The 12,085-nt window shown below is 37.1% G+C and overlaps 1 protein-coding gene across 1 annotated transcript in view; it reads right to left on the bottom strand.

The window, feature by feature from the left end:
* Positions 1-12,085, bottom strand: part of CPEB3 (cytoplasmic polyadenylation element binding protein 3) — a 167,772-nt gene that overhangs the window by 26,815 nt on the left and 128,872 nt on the right. Inside the window, exon 8 of the mRNA XM_015599851.2 lies at positions 5,209-5,323. Within this exon, the coding sequence (XP_015455337.1) occupies positions 5,209-5,323 (115 nt within the window). The remainder of the gene's footprint in view (positions 1-5,208; positions 5,324-12,085) is intronic.

Here is a 12,085-nt window from a genome sequence, read left to right as displayed (position 1 = left end):
ACCACCACATTCATCTTTCATTCTAAACTGTGAATCTAGAAGCCACATTTCTTCTCTTTGGAAATAACAAAACAGACAGGAAAGAGGCGTAATGTACCTCAGGATGATGAAGAGGTCTGGACTTCTGAAAGAAAAGAAGATTCAACTTGAAGGTGGACTTTCTAGATTTACCACAATTGCCAAGTTGGTTCACAAGGGCAGTTCACGCATCTTAAGTGGAGGAAAATGTGCTCATAAGCTTCCATTCTGCACCAGATGTTGGGAAGTTATGAATATTTTCAAATAATGATATGAACCACCAACTAAGTCAGAGAGATGATGTGTTTAAATTGATTTAAATCAGACTAGTACCTACTTGGCTATTAGTACTGTTACAGAGACAAAATTTCAGAGCTCACTGATAAAGCAGCTTCCTTCTGTGGAAAGAGCTCCAAATGTGATGTCTGGAGATCTGAGTTTGAATCTTGGCTTTTTTACTTATTGTGGCCTTGGTTGATCACCCGCTTTGAACTCTGCTTCCTTATCTCTGAAATGGATTCTATCACTTACAACTTCACAAGGTTACCATGAGGATTAAACATACATGAGAACTCCAAGCACACTGGTGAGCACAGAGTGGTGCTCAAATGTTTAGTTTTGTTCAGGGGTTGTTTTTCTCTCTACTTATAAATCTTTGCTCAATATTAACTTGGCTTGGTTTCTGCTCCTTACACACCAATTCATCCCAGTCTTACTTTGGCTTTATATTAATGTTACTTAGCCTGCCACTGATATGGCAAAGTTAGAAATCATCTGTAGGGGAGGGTTTGCTTTTGGGGGGGTGGAGCGGAGAACGCAAACGTACTAACATTAGAAATTCCTTAACCCTAAGGGCAATGCAGTTAATTAAGTCAGTATGCCAAACTGGGACAACTCATACTGAACTTGGGACCTGGTAAAAAAAAAAAGCTTCTACTGCTGAGAAACTTGATTTAAGATGATTTCTGCTTGCTACCAGTTCATAGAACAACAACAACAAAAAGGTTATGTTTATTACACTTCTATTTCCTAAATCACAAATCAGAATGTGATTCCTAATGCATGTCAACTACCAGAATGCCTGTACAGAATGTCTGAAATAAATGCTCTTGAAAAATTTAGGATGTATGTTCTTTAGATGTATGCCATATATCACTTAATATTTATCTAAAAAGTTTTTTTGTCCTCCACAGAAAAGCCGCCCTCACAATGGTCAGAAGGGAAAAAAGCCAGAGAAGGAAATTTCAGGATTTGTCACAGAATATTAGTAGGGGGAAAAAAAGACAGGAAAGAATTAGCAGAGCAATAGTTAGGAAAAATGGGAGACCCAAAGATGACAAGCAAACTGTACATAGGCTCCAGGGACTCGGATAAGCAACCTCTCAAGATTCATCTGTTCTGCAGGACCTAGTCAGATAAACTGTCAGAAGGCAGGCATGAAGTGGAATAGCTCACATGCCTCTAATCAGAGAGGATAACTGAGGGCTTTCCAAGCCTGAACAAAGTTGGAAGTGGATAAGTCCCAAAGCTTGATCACTGAGGCAGTACTCAAATTAGACATCCAAGCTAAGAAGGTAGAGTCAGAGAATACTCCTGTTTATAAACTGCGGGGGAGAGTACGAGGACCAACGCGTCACTCTACTTTTCCTGGTGGCCTCCTCATAATCCCCAAGTCTGGCACATATTTCCTCTCAGAGCAAAGGCATGCATTCTAGAGAGGTCCTAATGCCACAGAGATGTGCAACAGGGCTGTTTCTGTACGGAGATTCAGGAAGACATGCAGTTTGCATTACTTGAATGAAGAGTGAAAACATGTTGCTCTGGACTGACTCTCTGAAGAACAATGTAAATTGTAGCCACATGGTGGCATGGTGAGTCTACCTATAGCCTTTCCCAGCATGCGGGTGGGAGGAGGTGGAGAATGGAAGAGACGTGAGAAACACCAGGACTTCAGGCAAACTGTCCTTGGTTTGCCACTGTCACTGACAGGAGTGATGGAAGGGACAGGAGACAGTAGAAATGTGTTTTATTTGACCTAGAGAAACCAACAATCAGGCAATCTAGCTTTGAGTGAACTCATCTCGATTTCTTCATTGATATTTTTTCCCACTTTCGGGTTAATTTTTCTAAGCCTGTGATTTTTTTTTTTTTTTCCAACCTGAATTTTAAAAAGGAAGGCTTGTCAAAGGACCAGAAGCAGCAGCCTAAACTCAGGGTAATACTGCTTAAAATAGGTTGCCTTGTTTCTTTAAAAGTGTTTATGTATTTCTGTTTGGTGGGCTAAGGACTATTTTTATAATGATTAATGATTATGGTCCTGTCTTACAAGGGGAAATGTCTTCACAAGATAAATAGCTTCACAAGATCCAAAGGAATAAATCTTGAATGATAACATTTTAGTCACTATACCATGTGACTCTTTGGCCCAAGATAAGGTGACAAGCAATTTGGACACCTAAAATTCCACCTGTTGAGTACTGTCACCCATATCTTGTCCAGGATCACCCTGTATATAGTGCCTGAAATAGTTTTAAGACTTTTCAGAATTCCATAACCACAATACCCGCTGGAAACAATAAAAAATGCCCTGAAGTAAAGACCAAATTTGAGGAAAATTTTGTTAAAGAATATAACGGCATACAATTAATTGAGCTAGCATTCTATTAATAAATTTCACGTTTTCTTCTGTTCTGAAATCTCTGACTCTGTAGATGATGACCTGTTTACAATGGTGGTGAGATGTTCAATCAATTCGGTATGACGCGTACTTGCTCAGTGCCGGTCTCACAGTGAATGCTCAATAAATGTTTATTGTTCAAGTGAACTGCACTGTATTCAATTTAAGATGGTCTAGCAAAGTCACAATGAATTCCTTTAAAAATAGCCTTCTATTCCAAGGCACACACCAGTCCACAAAGCTCAGTGTGTTCCAAAGAAACCCAATTCTATGCACATGGATAAAAGCTGCAGATGTTAACTCTTTTTGTTTAGATTACATGGCATCCAATCTGGAAGTCTTGGATAGACAGTAAAATTCTAAGATGCTAATAGAGATTATTTAGCTATCTAGAAACTAACTACAATTATGGGAGGTGTTGGCATGGGAGAACATTTCCATTAGACAAAGTAACTGTAGATTACTATCCACATAACTGTAAAAATAAAACTTTAAAACAAAAAAATTTTAGCTTAGCTTTTAAAAAAGAGACAACTTCTAGGTAGGGAACAGAAAATCCCATTTTTGATGAGAAGACTAAATATAATTTTTGTCTAATCCTAGATCTTGCAACATCTTGTAGACAAAGAATGTTAAAGAAAGAATATAATTCAGCATCTTGGGTCTCCTGTCCTGTCGTGTCAGTGTGATCTTAAAACAAGTGTGAACAATGGATCTTTATAGGATTTATAAAGAGAAAATTATATAGAGGCCCTTACCTACCTTTTCAAATCACTAAAACAGGAAGAATAAAGGGTGAATGATTAAAAAAAAGAGAATTTAGTTTATAAACTATTATGTCTGTGACTTAAAAATAGATATAGGAGACTAAAGTTATTTATTTTTTAAAACTGTGGGACTTTTTCTTTCAGAATTTTTTTTTTCTCAGATTCCCATCTAGGAAAAAAGGAGAGAGGCCAGAATATTAAAACTAATTTGGGCTTGCAATTAGTTGCAAAAAAGAATAGCTAGAATACTAGCAATGAACGTCCATTTTTTTTGTAGAATACACATGTAGTTAACAGACATTCGAAGGGGATTTTTCTCCTTCTCCACTCCTAAACATAACACTAGTTTGAAAAAGTCAGGAATATTCCACACTGCCCTCACCCACATTTTTTTTTTTTTTTAAAGCACAAGCAGTTTAGAGACAAAGGGCTGCATTTGCCCTCATCTAATAATGCTGTTCATGTTTGATTTAGCCCTTCCTAGACTTTATTCTCTGATGGTAAATCGTGGAAGGGGTGAGGAGAATCTCTGCTGCTTTGCTTTCTTTCGGCATAGTTTTCCATTAAAATGAGAATAAGGCCCAAAAGATATCTCCCTTTCTGATATACCACAAAATCACAAACGCCACCATCATAATTAATGTTTTAAAGTCCTTCGAAATGGAATAATGAACATATCTTTATATAGCCCTAAAGTTATCTTTTAGGAGTAGACTGCAGTTGAGATTTAAATAAATGTTAGAAATGTTGAGGAATATTCAGAATTAAGAACTCATCAAAGTCATAGAGCCAAATAGCTATAGGTACATTTTACCTTTTGTAATTCTGTTTTCACAACTTGATTTTAATGATTTCTGCTGCTTCTTTTTTAGGTAGAACTAAGTCTACTTTTTACAAATAATATAGAGATAATGCTGCACATTCATAGCTACAGTGCAATGGTAACCTTATTTTTTCATCTTTTTTAAAAAAAAGCTCAATTACTTTAAGCACTTTAAAAACTTAGTCCCTACAAATAATTTTATTATATTATACTGGCAATAACACTGATCTATAACTGATTATATTTGTCTTTAGATTGAAATATTGAAGTCATGAGCTCAGTATCACTTCAAATGCCCCAGTCAATTATGATTCTGCCCAATCCCAGCAGACACAATTATTTCATCACTGGAAAGAAACTTAAAAAACAAAATCAAAAACAAAAGACAGGGAAGCTTTTAAAAAAGTCATAATAAAGATGCCTGAATACATAACTCATTTTTCAGACTGCGTAAGAAAAAACAGGAACCTGTTTTGCTTGGAAATAGTTCCGTTTGATTCCCAGTGACACAATTTCCAGCAGTGATTTGGCTCGTCACTGAGTGGGCACATAGCTGTTCTGGACAGATTTCTGATGGGGTGACTTCTTTTCCCATCATACATAACAATGCTAACTGGCATAAGTATGCACACTGCCAAATGTATTATTATTTTTTAAATATGTAGTTGAATAGAAAAGCACTAAATAGAATTCATCCTTTCAAAATTACATTTTAATAAAATTCACTCTTGTACCATAAGGAAATAGAGCATTTTGGGAGAAAACATTTAATTTTGAAAGAGTCAGCTCAGTGAAACTGACGTGACAGCCTTCTTTTTGGAGATTGTGTATAATTGACTGGAAGCCTAGAAAATATTGAAGACTAAATGCATTGGGAATTTTGTTGTTGGTTTTGTTGTTGTGGTGTTACTATTTCCACTCACCAGCTCGAAGGGGTCGTGGAACTCCCCCAACAAAGATAGTTTTTCTGGGGTCCAAAGGCTGAGAACCATCCATTACAAAGTCACTGTCACTTAGGTTCCATGGTCGAATTTGCACCTGAAAAAAAGTTGTTTACTTGGTCCTTACTTCATTTCCATCAACCCCAAATGAGAATAAGGTGACTAAAGACAAACCCACTGATTTGTGCATTTTACAACATACACAACCCAAACAAAAATCCAGTTATTAGTTAATGTAATCTGCATTAAGTGCCTTTCAATAGAACTTTTGGGGAATCTACTTATAGATACTACACTCAACTCTAGACATATATCATGAAACCTTCAGAAACCACTGGTGGCTTGAAAAAAAGCAGTCTTTTAGAGACATTCTGGGTTTTGAATCAGAACCATTTTAGCAATTGATAGACTGTCTATAACCTGTCACAATATAGCACTTAGCTTTTTAAGAGTTCACCTAAAGGAAGGGAACAGGAATAGAAATATTTTCTAAAAATTATCTGTATGTCTGGATTTTAAATTCTTATCGCCCCCTAAAATTAAAACATTTATCTTTCAGCAATATGATTTAACATAGATGAACACTCATCAAGTAAGCATGGAATTACCAGCAATATCAAATACTGAAACACATGGAGTTATCTACTTTTGATTTATTTGACTTTCCTAAACAGTGTGGTTAAATAAAGGCAAACCTAGAAATTGAAGTAAATTTTCAAAGAGTAGAGAAGGATATCTTTATGACATATTTCTTTCTATTTGTTAATATCTCTTGACTAGAAATCTGACTTCCTGCTCGTAGTTTGTACTGTTTACCATATAATAAAAAATAAGGTATTTCATCAGAATCTGAACCTTAAAACATATTTGTTTCGATTCGTACCTGAATTTATGAAAGGAAAGCTCAAAACAAAACAAAAAACACAAAATACCCTCCCATCCTGAAAGGTGAGTTTCAGCACTGCCTGAAAACCAACCAGTTATGCAATTGGCCATGTGCTCTAGGAAGTGGGCTATGTGTAGAAGGCAGAGAAACCTGTGTCTGTCCTTAAGTAATATGCCTCTCCTTTCTCATTAGGCTAGGAAACAAAACAGTTGAGTTTTCATTTCCCTAGTATCAACAAAATTCTTCATTTTCCCCATTGCCCAACTGTCAACACTTAATGCAAGGAAACACATAATTCCTTATGTGGCTTGGTTTATATCCAGGAGTACTCCCATTTGAAAGGTAATAAATCTGCCAGTTATGTGTTCGAAATACTTTGAATCAACTCTGAAACTGGCATTGCTCAGAAACAGTCTACATGTTCCTTATGGTTGATATAAAATTTACCCTCATCTAACTTTTTGCCTCTTATGACACTGTTGCCTTTGCTAGTTAGCCAGAAGCCATAAAAATCTCCATTTCTTTTCTAGATCCTGAAAACTTGGACCCGTCTGCAATTCAGTAAACATTCAAGCATTGGCTCTACCTATATAGCATTAAAAAAAATTCTGTTCTTTCCTTGTAAAATTCTTTCTGTTTGATTAAAGTATCATTTCTTTGACATTTACCACAAAGGCAGATTCATTAATACCATACATAAAACACCACTTTTCAATGCCTTATACAGGGTGATCAGTTCATAAGATCTATAAATGTCTAACCATTATGTTGTACACCTGAAACTAATATACTGTATGTCAACTGTAATTGAAAAATAAATTAAAAAATAAGAACAAAGCCAAAAAATGCCTTCATGAGGGCCCATTATTAATTTTTAATTAAAAACACAATTTCCTGATACTGGAAGAACAAGAATTCTAATGTCACACACAAAAAAGTAGGATATATCTTTTTCTACACAGAACCCTCTCTTCTAGTCTTATCCCTACTAAAGTAGTTAAGGTAGCTTCAGGACCTGATAAGGTAATTTCAATCACTTGACAATAATTGAGTTTGATCCTGGATTACTTTGCTTCACAAATAAAAACAATTCCTGTGCAGAAAATGCAGCCTTCTACAATAGTTGTAGGTAACTGTTGCTCAAAAGAACTCTGCAGAAGATCTCAAACCTTCTGACTGAGAGTTTTCATTACTGTCTCATCCTCTATCCCCCCACAACCCCCCTCCTCCTGCCCCTGCTCCCATGCTCACATCATTACGTCAAACACGACCCATTCCATTACCTTATTCTTAGCATTATAGATTAAGGAAAATGCTCAAGGGACAGTAATGATTAACTCTATTCATAAAAACCCCCATTTCCCAGCTGCCACCAGAAAGCAGCTCCTCAGAGCTCGTACCACTACAGAATCAGAGAAATGTCAATATAGGCCAACATCAGCACACTCTACACTCTAAGCAAAAGTAATGTTGTCCCGTTTGCCCTGAAAAGTACACATCTTAATATCGCTCTGAAATATAAGCCCACTCTGAAATATAAGCCCACTCTCACATAAGGCTTGTTCTCCATCTTCTAAGATTTATTCTCAGGGCCTGATAGCCACGTTCTATCTTTCTGACGTAATCTTTGAATAGATTTTCTATTCCTTTGAATATATTTTCCACACACACATATATTTCTCTACTTTTTAAATACCATACTTTATAAGCTGACTCAAATGTTTTGTAGAAAGAGGTAGAACATAAATAAAAGAACTACTTTTTGATTCTGTTTCTTTATTAGTTCTGAGAACAGATGAAATTAGAACTCTGTCCTAATTCAATATAAATTTACACAGTAATACAACTTTTACATACACAGGGATCTGTGTGTGTGTGAGCGAGGGAGGGGGAGAGGGAGAAAGAACTCTTCCAGTATGTTGTCACATAGGCTATATAGGCTATACTGTGGGCAGGAAAAGCCTCAACATCCACAGGACAAACATAGGGATGTCGAAGACATTGAAGACCTTAAATGAGCCTAAAATTGATTCCAACACTGATTCTCCTTCCTGAAGAAAACTGACCACATTTGCTTATAAAGGTGTCTCTAGGAAGAAGTACCACTCACCAGCCCTTCAGCCATGCTATGTCCTTACAGCATGCGTTACACAAAACCAAATGTCTGTAGGGCCAGACAGGTAGCATTATTGTGTCAAGCCCCAGCGACAATGGTCCTTTTAAAGGAAGCAGACAATTCTCAGCTCCAGCAAGTAGTTATAATTCACAAATGTGCTGTCAGACTTTCCCATTTTTTAAAGGTAGCTAGATTTTTATGTGCAACTTCAAAATTTTAAAATGTTGGGAACTAATTCAAATGTTAAAATCCCTATACAGGCTGAACAAAAATATCTGCAGGCCAGATCTATCCTGTGGGCCCTAGTCTGTGATCTCTGGCTAAAAAGGTTTAGTCACCACCCAGTTCACAATGGAATGTTGTGTTCTATAAGCCCTTATGAGAGAAAATACAAAATGCTTTTCTTTAGTTTCTTTTTAAAGCATGTATTCTTACTGAAGCTCTGGGGAGAACCATGAAACCTACTTTTGGCTAAATTATTTGTCTTCTAAATTCTTATCTCCTGAATTAATAATCCACTTTGTATAACTGCTTATCTCCAAAAGCAAAAACCAAACATATAGCTTGGCTATATAAATATACCAATTTATACCATATAGTGACTTTAACAGCCTTTAAGAAATCTAAAAGAATGTAACATTAATGATATTAATAGTTAGTACTGAAAGCACTAATTTTTCTTTTTAAGGTTCCCAAAGTGTGTTGTGTGAAGTGGAGGTCCCTAGGGTGGTTCTGCCAGAAAAGTTATAGACTATCTCGTCCTTCTTGGAGTTTCATGACACACACTGGTGTTTATTAATTAAAGGTTCTAAGAAGTCCTATGGGAAAGAAATCTGTTCAAATGTTGTTTAACCCAGCATTGCCAAAATTACTTCTATGGAACCTATCTTTTGCATCACACCTATTAATATCCACGCTTTGATGTATCAAAATATGGAATAAAGTTGAAGTAATTGAACTTTTCCTCACTTATTTCCTGCTATTGCTCTAAAAGGGTTGCTTCTATAGACATTAACTTCAAATGGTTAAAAGTACAGTAAATTTAAATAATAAATAGCTGTTCAAAGAATTAAGTTTTCTGACTAAACCACACAAAAGAGATGTTACCAAATAATTTTGACTATTTTGTTATAAATAAAATATAAAATATCTAATTATAGCTCTATATAGAAACTAAAATTACGTCCTAGTAAGAACTAAAAGTCACTAATAATAGGGATAAGATGAGGCCAGGTGCTAGGAAAAAAAGTTAAGAAATGCAATAAGGGCCACTTATTTTGACAGGAGGCTATAAGATAACATTATTTCCTTAAAAGAAAATTTCATTGAAATTTTGCAAAAGTCTCTAAATTAAAATTAAATGTAAAATGCATTTGACTGTATCTTTAATAATAGGATAAGAGAAAACACAGTTTTAATAACACTGTTAAACACAAATCTTAGGGTTTCAAGTTTCTGAACATTACCAAGCTTCCCTATAGCTCTAGAATCTTCTCAGTTCAGACAACTATTTAGAATTTAGATACTCATCTACCAATAAATAATGCTATCTTGAGCTCATTTTGAACATCTCACCCTATATTTTATTCTTGTCTGGTCATCTCCTTAAGTTACATGACCGTTCTACTGCACAGTGCCTTCCTTTACACCTGTTCATCTCAAGGCAGCTCCAAAAAGCAACAAATCTGTTCAGAGTCAATAGTGCAATCTGGTGGCCAGCTCAGGAACCTACCTAACCAAAACAACCTCCCTGCTGTTTGCTGTGTTTCCCATAAATTTCCCATAAAGCATGTGGGTAAGCCTCCCCACACCCCCTTTTCCTTTTTCCTCTTTTCAATACTCTTCAAACTCCTACTCAAGCTCTTCAGGAAAAAGCCTCCATTTTTCTCTCCCTAATCCTACAATCCTTTCAATCCACATGAATCAGAAACACAATACTGCAGAACCATCAGGATTGCTCTCTCCAATGAGCAGCAGCATCCCGGCTCTTCTGACAACCAGGATGAGTCAGCTAAACCTAGGTCCGCTGACATACAGCTGCAACAGCTCAGCTGCAGTGGTAATGAACTCAGACCCACTCCAGCTGTCAGCAATTCTATTTTAAGCCTCGCAGACCTCACAGAATGACTGGAGTGCTCCAAAGTATCACAAATAAACTAGTTTGTGGTTTGTGAGACATCTTTATCTCTTCCATAGTATAAGGGTTTTTATTATTATTATTATTATTAACCACCAAAACTAACAGCCACAACAGCAGTAATTGTGGTTTGGACTCTTCAAAGTACATTCGTATTTGGTATCTCATTTCAACCTAATTTTTACCACATAGCTCTCTAACAAAAAGGTCAGACAATTTCCAGTTTAGATGCCATCAAATTATTCTCAAGTGCTGTCCTCCACCCAGTGGAGAAGATGCCTTCCCTGTATATTCTGGGGATCATGGCCAGAAAGGAACCCAATAGCTGATCAGACATTATCTTGATAAGACTTAGGTACTCTGGGCAGCTCTAGAGTCTCCAGTCAGAACCTCCAGTCAGGCCGCAAAGCAAAAAGCTGTTAAGTCTCACACTCAGACTATTCCTCCCATTCCTTAGATACAAGTATAGCCATGTGTCCTTTAATGATGGGGATATGTTTTGCAAAATGTGTTAGGCAATTTTGTGATTGTGCAAACATCATAAGTGTACTTAGACAAACCTAGATGGTACAACCTACTACTGTAATTGTATGTGCTATATTTTTAAACGACTAGAAGTACAGTAGGTTTGTTTACACCAGCATCCCCATAAATGTCTGAGTAATATGTTGCGCTATGACGTTATGATAGCTAGGATGTTATCAGGTGGTAAGTATTTTCAGCTCCACTATAATCTTATGGGATTACTGTTGTATATGAGGTCCGTCATTGACCGAAATGTCATTTTGTGGTGCACAACTGTAGATCCAAGAGAGCCTCATCAAAACCAGGATTCTTCCTAGACAGGGAGCCAAAAGTAACCCTGGGAAATTCAAGCTCTCCTAGGATGTTCCACTACCAGGATGGTCCACCATCAGGGCCAGGAAACAGTCCAGGAACAAAAAGGAAACCCTGCCATTTAAACCAAGCTGAATAAACCACAGGCTTACAGTCCTCTCTCTAGGACCCTCAGTTACTGCTGCACAATTCGAACAGCACTCTGTACACTGTTTCACAAGGATACCCAGTACAAAAATAAAGCATGCATAAACTGTGCCCCCCAAATAGCTATGCATAGCTTGGCTCTGTGCTTGACTTAATAAAGCTATTATTAAATAAATCTTATGATTAATACCTGTACTTATAACAGGAGGCCTTCCTGGCTCCTTCAGGAACATCTGACCACTTTGCCCTTTGGACCCCCACCTTTCCCAGCCCAACTACTCCCTGTAATACTTCTATCACAGCATCTGTCACTCCTTACTTTGCTTACTATTCACCTGTCTAGTTCCCTCCATTGAATTCTAGGGTCCACTAAGGCTGAGATCATATACCTGCATGGGTCCCAATTGCCTGGCACAGTGTCCAACCCTTAGTGAGTGCTTTGTGCTCTCAGTGTTCTGGTGAATTAACAAAGGTGAATTAGCAGAGGCAGGCACTGGTACTGCATGAAAATGTCCAGCAGCTGCTCTTCTATCTCCCAGATCAGTCCCCTCGCACCACTGAAAGCTGCCAGACAGGGGCATGGAAATAAAGTGTGTCTGGTCACCAGTGGGTACCCCAGGACTTGGGCCTAATCAGTGCAAATTTTCAATGCCACCAGGTGACCCACTCAGTAATCAGAATTACCTAGTGCTCATCATTACTGCTGATGCTTCCACATGACTTAGAAAGCACAACC

This window comes from Pteropus alecto, unplaced genomic scaffold (assembly GCF_000325575.1).
Source record: "Pteropus alecto unplaced genomic scaffold, ASM32557v1 scaffold88, whole genome shotgun sequence".
NCBI lineage: Eukaryota > Metazoa > Chordata > Mammalia > Chiroptera > Pteropodidae > Pteropus > Pteropus alecto.
This window is presented reverse-complemented; position numbering and strand designations above follow the sequence as displayed.